Below are 18501 nucleotides of genomic sequence, written 5' to 3'. Positions count from 1 at the left end.
CGACAGTGAACAGGTGTGTGCACTGCTTGAAATATCAAGAGAAACGGGATTTGTTTCCCTCCAACTGAGATCTAAATTGGAGATCTAAACATAATTGTAACGCATATTGAATTCAGCTTGCAAGAGTTTATTCTTTCTCAACAGTAAACCATTTGTGTGCCTTCTGTATGTTTGCATGGAAGTCAGTGATTACTTGGGTTTCTTTGTTTTCTTTTTTGTATTATTTTAAGCATAGCTTGAGGAAAGCTCTGGGGTTGGTGACTTTCTGATGGGGTCTCAACAAATTAGTACAGCTTTTGAAAGTTTAAACTGGTTATTCTCACTGTCATTTGGTGTTTTCTCTGTCTGTTTGGGCTCCAGGAAGAGAAGGGCATTTCCTGTATGCTGGTAGAGCTGGACTTCCTCAAGTGCAGCATTGGATTTCCTTTCATGAGAGCGCAAACCAAGGTAGCGTGTCAATTTAATGGCTTAATGATTTACTTGGTGATCTAGTTAATTAACCTTGTAGTTTAACCTTTTCTTTTTTCAGTACCATCTATCGGTGCTTTTCGACACGAGTCATCTGTCTGGCGAAAATGAGACGCTGCTATTTTTAGTTCACACAAGAAGGTGAGCTTTGAACAGTCTCGATTTAATGAACTTTCCCCTCTTTAAAAATACATGATTTATTTCTATGATTAAAATACACATGGTTCACATCATCAGTCCACATTAGTGAATGTCATTGTTTATATATGAAGCAACTAGATAGATTAGACATTTGGACTTTTCCCTATTTGGCTATTTTGAGAGAAATTAAGTGGTTTGCCTTGATATTGAAGTCATGATGATATTAATCTAATGCTGGCCAGATGTGTTTTCTTTGCTCAGAGATCTCTTAGCTCTCTGTGAGGCAAATGCAGCTCTCATAATATAATGCACATTTGGCCATCTTACAGTAGAAACTTAATCAATTACACTGTATGAACAGCCATGCTAAAGACACGTCATGTCTGTACCTATACAACTGTTGAAAAGTTTGGGGTCAGTAAAATTTTTAAATGCTTTTGAAACAAGTCTCTTCTGCTGACAACGGCTGCATTTATTTGATCAAAGAAAAACAGTAATATTGCGAAATATTTGTACAATTTCAAATAACTGTTTTCTATTTGAATATATTGTAAACTGTAATTTATTTCTGTGATGCAAAGCTGAATTTTCAGCATCATTACTCCAGTCTTCAGTGTCTCATGATCCTTCAGAAATCATTCTAATATACCGATATGCTGCATTTCTGATTATTATCAATGTTGAAAACAGTTGTGCTGCTTATTATTTTTGTGGAAAAATAATAATTGATTACCAATAATAAATAACCGTTTCTATTCTTTGATGAATTGAAATTTCAAAAGAACAGCATTTATTTGAAATAGAAATCTTTATAAATGTCTTAACTGTCACTTTTGATCAATTTAATGCATCCTTGCTCAGTGATTTATATATGTTATTTGAAAACCCTCTTTTTTAAATGAATGACTAATGACTTAACAATTCAAAATAAATAGTTTTTGTTATTATTTATTCATATTTGCATTTTATTTTTCTTAGTGCCAATCCAGAACATGATAGCACACTTCATGATAACACACTGGAGTTGTCCATACCGCTGGTACATGAGGTGGACACAACAATCACAGGGTAAGATTTACACTTCATGAGACGGCTTAAAGAAAACGTCCAACCAAAAATTTTAATTCATCATTATTTATTCACCTTTATGTTCAAAACTACAAAAAAAAATTTTTTTTATTATTACTTGTGTGCTATATTCCAAGTCTGAAGCCTGATTATCAATAATAAACACGTTCATTGAATGCATAAGATCAGAGTGAACATCTCTGGTGCTTCATAGGAAAATCAGTTCATACTGGTTTATAACATGAGAGTAAGTACATAATAAAAGAGACTATTCCTGTAACAGCCCATTACACTTCCAGACGTCTGATAACACCAGAAACATTTGCGGTCCGCTCAGTATACAGCGCTTACCTGCACATTTCTTTTTAGGCACCAGTTTCTTTGCGGCGCTGGAGTATTTCAAAGTTACAGGCTCACTTGTTTCACAGATGAATGAGGGTTAAATACACAACATGTTCTACAGCAAGATGTACAGGCTGATAATGAGAACGTCCTCCCTGTAATGTTTTAGATGAGTGCGCCAGAGGCTACACTTTAATATAAACATGATCTCCAGGGGTTGGATGTAAAATCAGATCAAAGTCTGTTTTACATCATTTAACAAGTTAACTTCATATGTATTAGATGGTTTCTGTAATCAGTATATAATGTATTTAGTACATATAGACAACCCTATGCAACACTCATATGGACATATGGACTAGTTTCCAAGAGTTTGCAATGTTTTACTAAAATAAAGTAATTGTGACAGCAGCACACGTATTCTATATTATACATCAAATGAATCACGTTAAGTGAGCGACAGAACAATATAGCACAATGAAGGATTGGCATAGTAACTGTAAGTCCTTTTCTACAGTGTGGTCACGCCTACATCCTTTATGTATGGAAACTCAGTGGACCGATCACGCTTCCTTCAGCTAGACGACATGGAGTGCAGCTTTCAGCCGCTCAACTTCACCTTTCAGGTATCCCACACTGCAATATGTTCATATGCAGATGTGATGTTTTTCAGTACATTTCAGTGCAGAATCTGTAAATTAGTACAGTTAGCTGGTTATTAAACCCCTGACAGGGTATCTTATTTATTTATTTATTCATGACATGAGCACTATCATCAATTACTTGTTAAAAAGGTCATATATAGTTTGTATAGTTTAATATAATAGTTTACATGATGGGCCCTTTTCACAGGCTGTGATGACTTGTTTCCAAAGTGTTTAATATTTTAATTCTTCAGTGTCATTTATATACTACTATAGTTTTTAATTAGATTTTATTTGTATATATTCTGTTTTAGTTTTGTTGTTTTTGTCATTTTTCTTAGTTTTCCAATATAGGTTTTAATCTTTTTTTTTTTCAGTTTTAGTTATTTTAGCACATCAAGTTAAAATAAATGAAAATGAGGACTGTTGCCTTGGCAACAAGTTGGAATAAAATAAGTTTTAGTTTTTATTTATTACTTTATGTCAGTTAAAGTTTATTTTATTTCATGTAGAAAAAGCTTTTATACTAGGGCTGGGCGATAAAACGATAACGATATGTATCGCGATAGACACGTGAACGATATCAATAAAAAATGTGTTCGATAAAACGTTCGATATTTTTTATTCTTCGTCGGAAGAAAACAAAGGCTGCGAAGCAAGTTTGGTTGCATTAACAAAGGCACTCACTCTCTGGTAACCTAGCAACGTAGGGAGTGACACGCTAACAGCCAATCATGTAACAGCATCACGTTTGGTTGCGCCATATCGTTGTCTCGTGTCTAAGTGCGCACGCGTAAAAAAAAAAGTGCGCGCGCGTGGCTGAGAGTGCACGTCTGCAGCCAGACCCTATTGGCTGGTCTGCTGGATTCCTCTTCATAAGCAGAAAATGAGTGCCGCAGCGAGCGAGGAAATTGTAAATAAAAGAGAAAGTCAGCTCCCAGTATGGCAGTTTTTGGATATTATAAGTCTGACCGTAGTCAGACCAAATGTCGCCTGCAAATTATGCAAGACAGTCGTCCCCGCCAAGACTGGTAATACCACGAACTTGATGTACCACCTTAAAAAAAAAATCAATAATTATCGATATCGACCGATATGAAACACTGATATCGTGATACAGTTTTCAGCCATATCGCCCAGCCCTATTTTATACCATAATAAACCTGATTTAAATTACAGAAAACTACAGGCTTAATTGGGGGCTCAAGTAAAGACTTTTAGGAATTGTTTAGGGATAAAACCTTGGGAAATGTCTTGATGTAAACAAATAGTAATAGTAATGGTATAAGCTGAATAATTGATGCTGGATTGTAGTATTATTGAAAATGTTTCATTATTGCATTATTGAAAGGTTTCACATTATTCCTGTTTTATATAACTATTTTAATAATTCAATGTCAAGTCAATTCACCTTTATTCATATAGCACTTTTATAAAATACAGATTGTTTCAAAGCAGCTTTACAGTGACAAATAAGAAAACAATGATTCAGTGATGCAAACAGAGATCGGTTCAGAAAGCAGCCCTAAAATGACAACAGTTATTATTCAGTTCATTGTTGATTCAGTTTGATTCAATAACTGTGTAAAGTTCATCAATTATGGAACGAGTTCAATTAATGTATAAAAACAGCGATGCCATCACCAGCTCAGTTCAGTTCTTATCCAGTAGTGTCAGTGAATTTAAGTCAATACGATTTCCAAATATTCACTGTCCCCCAACTAAAGAAGCCAAAAGGACCAATATCTGACTTCAAAATGTCACATTTGACCAGTCTAGAAGCAAGCTGCATTATAATGTGTTTTAAACGTATATGAAGTGTTCTGTTTGCTCTGTTAGCTGTTAGTTGTTGTGTTGAGCGTAAATCCCAGCATTGATCTGTTTCCTGTGTGTTGTTTGTGTAGGTGATAAACAATGGGCCCAGCAGACTTCCAGGCTCCAAGGTGGACATCAGGATACCCAACCGCCTGACTGGTAATGGAGCAGATATGTTCCATATCATTGACACACAAGTGAGTTCCTGCCCCTCATGTGCCTGTTTATTTAGCTAAACTTCTTTCTCATCATTTTCCCTCACATTAGTTAAACAGCTGTCCATTCTCATCACACTTGTTTGTGCTGTAAGTGGTTTTCTCCGACCTGTTCATGCTAGGTATTATTTTGAGTTATACCACAGCATTGTTGTTTTTTGATTGGTTGACAGAGTCTTAGAAAGCTTGAATAATTTCATATCAATTCACCATGTTCTGGTAATATGCTATTTTAAGCAAGATACTCACTGTACTTTTAGAGCTGGATGATTTTTTTTGGGGGGGGGGGGGGGGGGGGGGGTCTAATTGCAAAATCTAATTTCTCTGATTAAAAACTTGTTATTGCAGTGTATAATATTTATTTATTTGTTTATTTTTTTTTACTTTTTTATTTATCGAATTTTTAAAGCACCAGGTTTTCTGTGCTAGTAGGGCTGCAAAATTTGGCTGACAATTTTTTTATTATATAATATGACAATGAAATAATAATAATTATTATTATTAATATTATAAATAAATGAAATAAGAAATATTACTGTTAATATTTCAGTGTAAAATAAAAAAAATTGTATGTAAGAAATATAAAATAATAATAATACTATTTTTATTGTTCAATACAACTATAAAATTACAATATAGTATATAAAATTACAATACAATAATATTAGTTGCTGTCTTAATTTCTTCATTTATTAAAACATCAAGCTTTTATTTTGGCATAAAACTGCAGCTTCTGTTTTGTTGACAACGGGAGGTTTATTACCGCATCTCATTAGACTGTTGGTGCATGTTGTGTTGCCAAATGCATGTTATAAGCTTAAAGATTTTAAACCCAAACTCAGTGTGTGCAGAGATCAGTTAATGTAGCATTTACTGTGAATTAATGAAAATAACCGCAAGTTGCTTCATAGCTGCATTGCAACCTTAGGGTGCATTAGTTTGCAGCAATTTCACAGCCCTGTCATCAATTATTCCTTATAATTTTGCTACGTAATTTCCAAACAAACACATTCGAAATGGTGCCGCAGGCTTGTTGAGGGTTAATTGGCAAAGTACTTTGAGCATTTTAGAGACAAAACTTGTCTTCATAATCATGGTATAATTAAAGTGGAATAATTGAAGCTAGAATGGTTGATTTAAAAAAAGTAAGGCTTCACATTATGTCTGTATTACATGCATTTTCAGTAATTCTATGGTCCGATGTCAATTATGTCTTACTTATATTACCTTTAAAACATTGTTTCTACTTAAGGTTAAGTATAAGATTGCATTATTTAAAGTACTTTATAAATGCCACAATTGTTCCATGTTTTGAAGCTAAATATACAGCGCAAGGCTTTATCTATATTATATCAATAGAAGTGAGAGCAACGAGTTGATCATGTTCTGTTCTCATAGAGTTCAGTGAGGTCAACATCTTCAGGCTTATAGTGAATTCAGAGGTGAGAGATGGGTTTAGGTAGTTAAACTCACAATAAGCTTATACAGAGGGTAGAAATTCAAGACCAGCACCACATACTATGTTGATTTAACCATATTGCTAGATCAGGCCAGGGATCAACGTGTTTACTGTGAATGGGAGGTTGGGGGAGGTTTGTATCCCACCCTTTACGTCCCATATGGAATCACTTATGAGAGGATTAAATGGTTTGCACGAAAGGGTGGAATGGGACACTTGGGGAAAGCTTCTGTTCATAGTCTAGTAGCCAGCCCATAGAGCCCCATTATGAACCCGGAAATGTTGAGTACACCAAAGTTTTATTGCAGAAATGTGAAGTATGGGTCCCCAGCATACAGAAACTGCCGGATGCTAATTTGCATATGTTGAGCAATTTGGATAATTAGCATAATTAGCATTATTAGTTTAATCGTCCATTTTGGCCACATATTTTGCACTGAATGGCCAATTTCTACAATATGTGAGTGGTTTTAGAGGTTTTAGAGGATGCTGATTTCATTTCTGGCATTTTCAGACTTCAAAATGGTAATTCTATAACAAATTTGGATAAATTTAGACACATTTTTTATTCATTTCGGACAAAATTTTAGGTTATTTTCATGGTAAACACAATATTCTCACATTTCAGAATCACAAGAACTCTTGCTCTTTGATGTGAATGTTGATAACCTCAATTTGTTTACATTTCTTGAGGTCCGGTCATGTTTTTATGCAAATAAGCTGTAGCAGTGAGCTGTTGTAGTTATAGTCTAGTTTTAAAGTCAAAATTCACCTTGCAAATATTCTTATATCGCCTTAATATTCGTACAAAAATCAGTCAAGGGATTTAATGTTGACATTTTAATGTTGGCATTACTTATGTTTTCACATTAAGATAAAAGGTGAACAGAGTTATAATGACAGTATTGTTCAGTACATTGTGAATTTCTATGCAGATCCATTTTGTGGGTGAATCTGGTGTTCTAAAATTAGTTACCATAATTTAAAATTGTTGTATTCTTCTTTTTTAAAAATTCAGACTTCTTGCGATTTCCAGTCTGCAATCCCCAGCCACCAGATGTTGTCATTGTGGATGCATCCCAGCTCATTTATCACGTGGTTTGGCCATCGTCTGGGACAGTGGCAGATCTTGCAGCCAGCATGGGACGTCGGCTTAATTGTTACGACACCCAAACTTTTGTCATCTTTGACAGATATTTGCAGGTGTCTGCCAAGGACCATGAGAGACATAGAAGAGCAGGAGAGAGCTCCACAGAGTACAAGCTCTCATTGACTACACCTCTACCTAGTCGAGACAAAGTCTTGAAAAACAAGCACAACAAACAAAGGCTGAGCGAACTCCTGTGTACTTTCAATGTAGGAAGTAAGATCATGATGGTCAGTAAAGCTGACAGCATTGACACTCATGATGAGGCCGATATATCACTTATATCTTACATGTTAGATGCTGTCAGACATGGGGCTTCAACTGTTCACATTCTCAGTGATGACACAGATGTCTTTGTGCTTATGGTTTATTGGTGTTGGAAGGCTGGTATCACAACTAACCTACAGATGGAAAAATGTAATGGCACTGTTCTCAGCATAAATGCAACTGCAGAGAATCTGGGTGACCAATGTGGTTCCATTCTGGCCATGCATGCTCTTTCGGGATGTGATACCACCTCATATCCTGTCGGGAAGGGGAAGGTGTCTGCACTCAAGGCCATGAGAGTCGTACCTGGTAAGCTTCTCCACTGTATTGGAGAGACAGAAGCCACAGATTTACAGATCACAAAAGCAACAAGGGCTTTCTTTCTGGCTCTGTACAATCAGAGGAACTCTGTAACCTTGGATGGGGCCCGGTATGAAATTTACCAAAAGCGCAAAAGGCCCCCAGCACTGAAGGCACTACCTCCTACAGAGCGCAATATGCGCCTTCATGGAAGACGTGCCCACCTACAGGTGCTGCTATGGAAAGCAGCTGACCAGCCTGATCCACCGGCTGTGGATATCACCTTGTTTGGATGGGACAAGAAGATGGGTCTAAAGGAAGGAGAGGAACTGATTATGCCCACCCAGGCTTCAAGTCCAGTTGCTCCTCCTGCTTTGTTAGATGTTGTCAGCTGTGGTTGCAAAGCCGGGTTGAAACCTTGCACATCAGCAAAGTGCAGCTGTGCAGCTGCAGGTCTGGCCTGTACCAGTTATTGTTCCTGCAAAGGCAATGATGGTATATGCTGCAACATACTTTCACAACACCAAGAACACAAAGAGAGGGATGAAGGGTCTGGAGAAGATGATGACAGAACAGAAGAGGATAGTGAAGATGACGAGGCTGCGTTTTGTTAATTAATTGTGAGGCATAGCAGTTTGCCTGAAGGTGGTAGCCAGTGTGTGCTTTGTGTGGTGCGGAGGCCATTCTGGCATTGCCATGTCTTGTATGGCATGTATATATTGAATATTTACATGTTTGGCGTGGTGCGGAGGTGAAGCCCTCTTGGTTAGCCTTGCGTCTGGCGGGCTGACCCGGGTTGCCCAGATTCAGTTTTAACTCTTGCGCCTGGCAAAGTTTTAATTGGGTCCCCGTTGGATCTTGCGACTTGCGGACCAACCTGGGCAGCCCTTCTGCCATTCGGCCGTTGCCCTAGCGACTTGCAGGGCCTGTCTTATATGGCATGTATATAGTGTATATTTGTACATAGTTCGTTGATCACACATGGTGATGGGCTTAGGTGATGTCATCTCATTGGGTGTCTTAAAGAGCTACCCCATTAATATGTATCGTACAGTTGCAGGATCCAAGTTATGTCAAATACCCGCATTGCTTTTTCATCCAGAAATCCATAACATTCAGCCTAACAAAGATTCATTGTTTATCCGAAAAGCAATTTTGAATCTTCAAAAGTGTCCAGAGGGGATTCAGCCTCTCTACACCCTGAAAACAATGCATCAACATTCACAAGAGCACGCATGATTCTGAAATATTTAGTTTACCATAAAAATAACCTAAAATTATGACTGAAAGTAATCAAAATTTGCCTAAATAAATCAAAATATGTACTAAAATTAGCTCTTTGAAATCTGAAAATGCCAGAAATGAAATCAGCATCCTCTAAAACCTCTAAAACCACTCACATATTGTAGAAATTGGCCATTCAGTGCAAAATATGTGGTCAAAATGGACGATTAAGCTAATAATGCTAATTATGCAAATTATGCAAATTGCTCAACATATGCAAATTAGCATCCGGTAGTTTCTGTATGCTGGGGACCCATACTTCACATTTCTGCAATAAAACTTTGGTGTACTCAACATTTCCGGGTTCACCTACTTGGCTACTAGACTATCACCCTGACTAACCTGTAGCACAGTGGCAATGCCGGGTAACTCGACTCAAGGAGGAGCGGAGGTTCCCAGGTGCCCACATGGACAGCATAAACACTCAGCCTAATTAAAAATGCACACGTGGAGGAATTCCACTCCTCACATGACTGAAAACATATGGGGCATTTATACATAAACAGCTTGGGCTGGTCCCTCGATGCTGATGAGATTTCTTAAATTAGAGAGGGTTACGTGACATCAGCTTTGTTAGTGAATTGCCTTCCAAACACACTTTAACCTTAATTTAAACAGCTTGAAACACTAATTAAATTGTTTATTCTTGAAATTTGGTGACTTTTTCCTCATTTAGGGTCATGAATGTGCATGCAAAGTTTCGACACATAAATGTGTTTTGGAAAGACTGTACAAATTTGTGCCCACAATCAAATTGACCCCCGTTGGTTCCTATGCAATTCGCCAAAAATCAACACTCTGAAAAACAGAAAACCTTTTTAGTAGCACAGAGTAAATTATTTAATAAATATTTTATAATTTGGGCTAATTTGACACTGAAAACCAACAAAAGACCTATTTTATTAAAACAAGCAAGTACTCAAATCCAAAAGTGAATGCTTGGCAAGTTTACAATTATAGTTTACAACTAATAATAATAAGAACCATTATTGATCACTGAGCACCAATAAAAATCCAGCACTAAATTTTGCGACTTTTTACTTTACTAAATGATTTCTGAACGATCATGCACTGAAGACTGCAGTAATGATTCTGAAAATTCACATGAATAAATTACATTTTAAAATATATTCAAATAGAAAATGGTTATTTCACATTTTAATGATATTTCACAATATTACTTTTTAATTTTATTTTTGATCAAATAAATTCATGCAGCCTTGAGGGTTAGCACTTAAACGTTAACATTGCTAGCCCATGACTAATTATCAGGCAGCAATCTTCAACATTAAAATTTAATAGAAGCAGTCAAAATTACTAAAGTTTAAATTAAGTTAAAATTAATTTTACGTATAATTAGACCTCTCGACCGTTTCTCCTCTGATAACATAGGCCTAAGTGTTCGCCAGTCCAACACCGATCTAAGGAGCAATAAAAACACCAAACCTTTAAGTTATCGAGTGCACAACATAATAAGAAATTAATTTGTTAATAGAACAGTGTGATCACACGGTGTGCCATACCTAGTTTTTGAGGATAACAGCATACAGTCCGTCTGCCTCGATCGTCTTGACGTCTTCTTCTTGCCAAGCTCTATTTTTGGTGCATTACCACCACCATCTGGTATGGAGTGTGGACCGGAATGTCGTGTAAAAGCATTATTTAAAAAAAAAACGATATGCTTCCACTTAAATTGGTTTCTCTAGTCTAAGATATTGAAACAGTATATTATAACACATTTTCTTTTCACTCTTTCCGCAAAATGCTCATTAAGCCAGCATTTATTTGATCAAAAATACAGAAATTTTTTTTAATATTTTGAAGTATTAAAATTTAAAATAATGGTTTTCTATTTTAATATACTTCAAAATAAAATGTATTGCTTTGATCAAAGCTGAATTTTCAGCATCACTGTGATGCTGAAATTTTGCAGTGTGATCCGCAAAATATCTTTGACGTCTTCTGAACTTCTGAAAAAAACATGCGCTCGTTTCGGACGCGGCGAGTATACGTTCTGCGACAGTAGTTCCCGCCCACTGAAACCGGGCCCGGGCTGGATCCGTGTTACAGCACTGAAACAAATGTGACTGTAATGCAGATTTGCCGGTTTGAAAGCGCAGAGTCAGCTGCCGTCTGGGCTGATTTTAATGTGAAAAGCGTACATCTACCTACATTTTTACTAAACTCCCAAAAAACAGACGTATACACTGCAATGCTCTGCAGTTTCCATCTGAAATGAACACTAGTGGCAGTAAAACACCAACTAGTTTTATTCCTTTTCACACAAATTATAAATACAGGTGCAGATTATTGATCTTATTTATTAAAGACTTTCACATGGTTCCTTTCTCAATACTATTATGACCTCAGAACACGTTTGTACCTGTAGTGCATGATTTGTAAGCTAATACATTTTGAGGTTTGCATCACATAGCCAGCTTCATATCCATGGCTTTTCTGACATAGTAAACTTACTCAGTAGCTCACCTAGTACAGCATTACACTCAAGTCACAATAAAAGAGCTCAAAAACTTGTGAAAGCAAACTAAAACGGCATGGTTGCTTCAGAAAAAGATCTCCCGTTTGTTTTGTTGACACTATTGGTTAGGTTTAGGATCGGGTTTAGTGTAGCTTTTAGCATCACACTCACCAGATATTTAGTTTTCAATCTGCCACCATATGTACGTAATAAAACATTCCCAGATTCGTGTTTATCTGTTCCCTGGAAAATTGAAAGCAGTTTTAGTGCCACTCCCTGGACATTTCATATTTTAGTCTTAAAGCAAATGATGCAAGAAATAATGTAATATAATTTTGCAGAAATGTTTTTCCAATGAGCCTGGGTTTTATATTTTTTAAAACACTATCTAGGGAGGCAAGTTGCAAATTGGTTTTAATACAGTACTGTAGTGAAATCAGCCCATGAGTGAAATCACTGTTGACTTAGACTAGTGTGTTTGTAAAATCATGCGTGAAACAGGCAGAGATCCTTCCTTTGACTTGAGAGAAGACGATGTGAGGTCTTCAGATGCTTTCCTCTATGGAGGTCAGACTCTAAAGGATACTGGCTAAAGGAAGAGGTGAAGTGTTCCCCGGGGGCAGAGGGGAGGAAGGGGCAGCGGGACATAAAATCACTCCAGATGGGACATGCTGTCAGAGAAAGGCTTCCCAACTCCCGCTGGGAAAGAACTTCCTTTCGTTATCTGAATTGCTTAGCAGGTCTGAGCTCACTGGATAAATTATAATGTCTGTGAGCATCTCAGCACATCGCCTTCCAGTCATTTAACACTCTGAAAACTTAAACTATCATGTACTTAATGCTTTTAGTGAAACATTTTTACACTTAAAAAATTAGTCATTAAGTCATATTGAGTCATAATCAAAAGTATTGATTATGGCCTTAGAAAGTGAAAACAATTAAGTAGATTTGAATAACTAGGTACCATGTCAAATTAAATTCAGCAGACCCATGTTAAGGCAACTCAAATATTTGAGTAAGCCAGTTTTAAACCAATATTTATAAGTAAAACTTCAGTAAATGTATTTCATTTGAATTCACTAAATATTGCAACTAACTAATAGTCACGTCAATTCACCTTTATTTTTATTGCACTTTATACAATACAAACTGTTTCAAAGCAGCTTGACAGTATTAAACAGGAAAGTAAAATTAATGATGCAAACTTCAAAAATGAGGCAAATCCAAAGTTCTGTTATAAAGCTGCTGTAGCAGGATAACTTTTAGCACACACACACAAAATAACACTTATTTTCAATATTTACTCCATTACACAGTCTGTATCAAACCATGCTGGAAAAATCTGATTTCCCTCTCTTTGCATGTGATTGTTAATCATCGCCAACTTCTTAAGTTGTTGTTAAAAATAAAGAATACTGATATGGACTGAGTAATAATTTTAGGCCTATTTTGGTTTTGGGAGTCCCCAACAACATGCATGCAAGGTCAAAAAACACTTTCATTTTCTTATAATATGCATTTATTTTTACCTTATTTGCTCAACGACTCCCAAACAATTCACTCAACGATTCATTTTTCCAAACCCCTCCTTTGCGTTATGCTAATCTGCGGTGATTGGTTGATTTCATTGAAAGCAGTGTTTGTGAGCTTTTAACGCTCCAAAAGCAGCATCTAGTGGCAAAGAATGAATTTGCATTTTCATTCAGACCAACACGAAAATCAAGTTTTTCTCAGGTCAAGCGGGCGGGCAATATGCTAATGTTTCATGTAGACGTCAACATGAAACGGCTTGGAATTCGTTTTAAAAACGACTCATTTCAATGATTCAGAGTCGACTCTTTCTTTTGAGAGACAATAACTTTATACACGGTGCACTTTCAGATTTAAAACTGCAGGATATTTTCATTCACGTAGAGCTGTGTTACACACTGCATGAAAGGTATTTTTTAAATAATATAATAGGGTTAATCATTCAGTTTATTAGTCAAATACTAATGTTGAGTTAGTGCAGTAAAGAAGTCTGTGATGAAATCAGGTGATATTTAGCTGAGAAAGAGCTGTGAGATTCGCTCATTTTCTTGTTTTCTGTTTGTCCGCAGGTATCTGAAGGTCGAGGGACCTGCACATGGCACAGGAACCCCAAACCCTGCACAATCCCTCAGGACAAAGAGAGCATCTTCCACACCATTTTTGCTTTCTTCACCAAATCAGGCAGAAAAGTTCTGGTATGACAAAGCACTTCTTGCTCATAGTTCAGAGGAAAAAGCACAATGTGTGAAAATGGCATTGAAATGCATTTAGCACTTGGAAATAAGCCATATTTAATGTTGATTGTCAGGCATTTTTGTCAGTGCATGTACATTAGTGCAATGGATCACAGCATTTAATGCCCCATAAAACACTCTGCTCATTTCACACGTGTTTTTGTGCTGAACAAGTGAATCTTTGATGTACCCTTTGTCAACAGGACTGTGACCGGCCTGGCAGAGCATGTCTTACTATTTCCTGCAGTCTGAGCTCTCAGGCTAAAGAAGAAGCCATGAGTATAGATGTGCAAATGCTACTGAACACTGAAATAATACAGAGGGTGAGTTATTGCTGTAATCAAGTAAAAAGTTATTGAAGTGTCAATGCAAGTCTTCAGAGAGTGAATAAGACTTTAAGTGTTGTCAAATTGAAGCAACAAGCTAATAAACTAGTTAAAATACTTTCAGGCTAGCCTTAGTAATAGCTTTAATTAATGCTGTATTAAACCCTGTTGTCTGTGTGTATCCTACAGAGTCAGTAGCTATGTGCGAGCAGTTCTGCCAGTATTTTATTAATAAGATATCTGAGATCAGACATACCATTAAACGTGTTGCTGGTGTTCCTGCAGGTCATTCAAAATATATAGGTGTCTTTAGTCAGTCTACACCTATTTCGCTCTCCATGTTAAATGATATTGTTAATCAACTCAAACCAACTGGTTCCCCCTTAGATATAGTTCCCCCAAGGTTATTTAAACAATTGGTCAGTGTTATGGGTCCGACACTTTTAAACCTGATCAATAAATGCCTCGAGTTAGGAGTTGTTCCGGACTATTTAAAACATGCCTCGGTACAACCCAGACTTAAGAGGCCTAATTTAGATACCTCTGATGCATCTCATTTTAGACTCATTCTAACCTTCCATTTTTAGAAAAAATTATAGAAAAAGTGGTTTTTCATCAGTTACAAAGTTTTTTTATAGATGCATTCCAATCAGGCTTTAGGCTCTTTTAAAAGTGTTCAATGATATTCTTTTAGCTACTGACTCGAGATTCCGTAGCCCTGGTACTTTTAGACTTGAGTGCTGCTTTTGACACTGTAGATCACAATGTTCTCCTATCCCGCTTAGAACAGGTAGTGGGCATTAGAGGCTCAGCCTTAAATTGGTTTCAGTCTTATCTTACGAACAGAAGTTTCTCAGTAAATATTGGCAAATTTCACTCGTCCTCTGTACCTCTGACCTGTGGGGTCCCTCAAGGCTCTACTCTAGCTCCCATGTTATTTTCCTTGTATATGCTTCCTCTCGGATCTCTCTTTGAGAAGTATGGTATAAGCTATCAGCGTTACGCAGATGACACTCAAATTTATATCCCTTTGAAACAAAAGAAAGGATTAGACCTGGTGACCGCCTGCCTCATGGATGTCAAAGCATGGATATCTCTAAATTTTGAAGTCTTAATGAGAGCAAAACAGAGATGGTGGTATTTACCCCTGGTGTTCTGGCACCTTATGTAAAGCCATATGTGAAAAACTTGGGTGTGGTGATGGACAGTGCTCTTAAGCTTGATAGACAAGTCAATCAAATTGCGAAGGCAAGTTTTTATCAGTTGCGAACCCTGGTTAAAATGAAGTCCTTTCTTTCTTTTAATAATTTTGAAAGAGTAATTCATGCCTTTATCACCACGAGGCTCGATTATTGTAATTCTCTTTATTTGGGGATAACTCAATCCTCCTTAAACCGCCTTCAGATGGTTCAGAATGCAGCTGCTAGAGTCCTGACAGGAGCTCGTAAGCGTGAGCATATTACCCCTATCCTTCAGTCGTTACATTGGTTACCTGTGCGCTACAGGATTCATTTTAAAGTGCTCTTACTGGTTTTTAAGTCATTAAATGGTTTAGCACCCTCTTACCTCTCGGATCTTTTGACAGACCATCAACCTGCAAGAACTCTTAGGTCTGCCAACTTAAGGCTCTTAGTGGTTCCTAGAACCAGACTCAAATCTAGGGGTGATCGAGCATTCGCAGTAGCTGCTCCGAGACTTTGGAATAGTCTTCCTACAGAAATCAGAACCGCCCCTACACTATCAATTTTTAAATCTAGGTTAAAAACGTTTTTGAGCAGGCGTATTTTTCGTGATTTGCTTCTGCTCTGCCCTATGTCTTGTAGTTTTATGTGTGAACTGTTTCTGTTTTTAATTCTGTTTGTGGTTACTTTCTTTGTACAGCACACTGGTCAACGGCAGTTGTGTTAAATGGTGCTCTATAAATAAAATGAATTGAATTAACTAATTAGCTAACTAATTATCAGCTGTTGACCTACAGTATCAATCAACCGGCAACCTTTAGTTAAATAAAAAGTAGCTAGCTACAAGCCACTGCCAAAAAGAAGTTGATGAACTACATTGAGGCTAATAAGCAGCAATATATATTATTATAAATATTTATCCTCTCACAAATCCCATAAGGATCTCATTTATTGTGACAGATCAGTCAAACTTCAACATATAAATTTACACTACATTTAATCAATAAAATAAAAACCTAATAATAACCTAATCAAAAAGTGATAACAGTGTTTAACAAGATATTTTACTACAACAAATGTCACAAAATGCTACTCAGTAGTAATTGAAATGCTTGAGCAATGTCTTATTTACATTTAGTGTTGTCATTTTTAATGGGAATGGTTAAACATTGTTTTAGAATATTTGAAATAAAATGAAATATAAATATTAAATGACAAACCTAATCATAATTTTAAAAACTAATTAACTAAAATTTGAAACTTCAAAATCTTAAAAAAAATAGAAATGAAGTACTAAAATGACTAAAACTGAAATAAGCTTAAAAAATATATATTTTATAAATGAATAAATAAATAAAGCACTTAACAAAATTACTAAACCTTTAAATTTAACAATAAAAGCTAAATGAACATTTTAATAAATATTATAATGTATTATAACTGTAATATTATAATACTAAATTAGCACTGTTTATTTTGTGTAAATGTGTCTGTCTCAGTGGTATTTTTTTATCGAGATACTATTATAGTTTTTAATTAAATTTTTTTCTGTTTTCATTTTAATTTTAAAGTTATTAAGTCATTTTGTTAGCTTTATTAGTTCAGTAGTTAATGTTTTATTTTATTTAATTAAATTTTTTTTTAGTGGTTTTAATTTTAAGTTTTAGTTTTGGTTTTAAGTTTAATAACTCTGGTCTGTCTTGGTGTGTGGTTTGCAGGACAGCTCCTCTGTGATCCAGTTTGTGACACGAGGTCACGTCCAGCTGGACGACAGGGCTGTAGAGGTCTCAACCGGACTTCCAGACGAGATTTCTGTAAGTGATCATATGCATGAATAATCCAATCCAACAGTCAAGCATCTCTGGCCAAGCATAGTTGTACCATTACTGTAAACTAGACTCAGAGCTTCAGAGACTTTATCTGACATGCTGGTGGTTTTCATTGTAAAATTGAAAGCGAACAGATTATTGTCTTTGAAAGCGATCAGGACCCCTGATGCACGGAAGAAAATTAAATTGTCCGACCGCATGATTCTGAGCTCATCGGCTCTTAGTAGCTGCTAAGATCTGTGTCGAGTTTGCCGTTCATATGGGAGCGGGGTTTTTTTTTTACTCTACAGCTGTGCTCGAGAACAGTCGCCTCTAATACTGCAGACCTCGGCGTGCTGATTGATTGGAGGAATACGGGGCTATATTTCGGTGTCTGGTGCCATGGCATCTCACTCAGCCCTGCTCTCAGCTGATTGGGTTTCTGACCCAGTTTCAGCCCCCTATTTGTAGTGTACTGGCCAATTCCTAATAGGGCTGTTAAAAGTGTCTGCGCCCCCTTCTGCCCTCAGCACTTAGGAAATGCATCGGTCCCAAAGCAATCACACACGACGCTCCCCGGGGCAAACACTGGACACGTAACTCTCAATTACAAATGGCATTGCCCACATATAAGCATTAATACCGCACAGTCTTGTAGTGTGTTTCAACTGGATCATTTCCGTCATGTTAACAGCCACCTGAACTAATTGGAAATGACAGACCAACTGTGAGCATTAAACCTTTATATGCTGCTGTATCATTAGTTTAGTCAGCTGAACTCTACAAATGCTTGAGATATATTTAGTGCAATATTTATATCTTACACTTAAGTTTCCATTGAATAAAAATAAGTCTGATCATATAGAAATGTTAATCCCAAAGACGACACGCAGAGGAAGATATTACAGCTCTTATAGTTTTCATTGCTGATGTTGGTATATTTCATTGATTTTATTTGAACTAAAACTAAATCAATTAAAAGTCAAATAATTTTGCCTTGGCATCTAACTGAAATAAAATAGATTTAGGCTTAAGTACTAAAACTAAAACCATTAAAAAATAAATTAAAGCTAAATAAATAGAACCGCCAAAACTAATAAAAATGACAGAATATAGAACTCAGATAATTTTATATTTAATAGAATTTGATGAAAAATATTTCAATTCATATTGAGATTTCGTTTATCAAGTTAATATATTGCATTTTCTTATTTGTAACTCAAACTAAAACTATTAAAAGTAAATGTTCTTAATTGAAATGAAGCTGAAATAATATGTAAATATTAAAAAGAC

At 36.3% G+C, this 18501-nt stretch overlaps 1 protein-coding gene across 4 annotated transcripts in view; it reads left to right on the top strand.

Annotated features, from left to right (window-relative positions):
• Nucleotides 1–18501, top strand: part of LOC306882672 (integrin alpha-9-like) — a 105538-nt gene that overhangs the window by 80275 nt on the left and 6762 nt on the right. For all 4 annotated transcript variants that reach the window (XR_013785279.1, XR_013785280.1, XR_013785281.1 and 1 more), the window contains exons 19-26: nt 361–447; nt 530–609; nt 1588–1677; nt 2537–2645; nt 4568–4675; nt 13729–13854; nt 14097–14216; nt 17119–17214. Coding sequence is in view for 1 of the 4 variants with exons in the window: in XM_079437484.1 (XP_079293610.1) it covers nt 361–447; nt 530–609; nt 1588–1677; nt 2537–2645; nt 4568–4675; nt 13729–13854; nt 14097–14216; nt 17119–17214 (816 nt within the window). In the remaining 3 variants the exon portion in view is untranslated. The remainder of the gene's footprint in view (nt 1–360; nt 448–529; nt 610–1587; nt 1678–2536; nt 2646–4567; nt 4676–13728; nt 13855–14096; nt 14217–17118; nt 17215–18501) is intronic.

Source organism: Barbus barbus (assembly GCF_936440315.1).
Source record: "Barbus barbus genome assembly, chromosome: 16".
Lineage (NCBI taxonomy): Eukaryota > Metazoa > Chordata > Actinopteri > Cypriniformes > Cyprinidae > Barbus > Barbus barbus.
The sequence above is the reverse complement of the archived record's forward strand: the minus strand, read 5'-3'. Positions and strand labels throughout refer to the sequence as shown.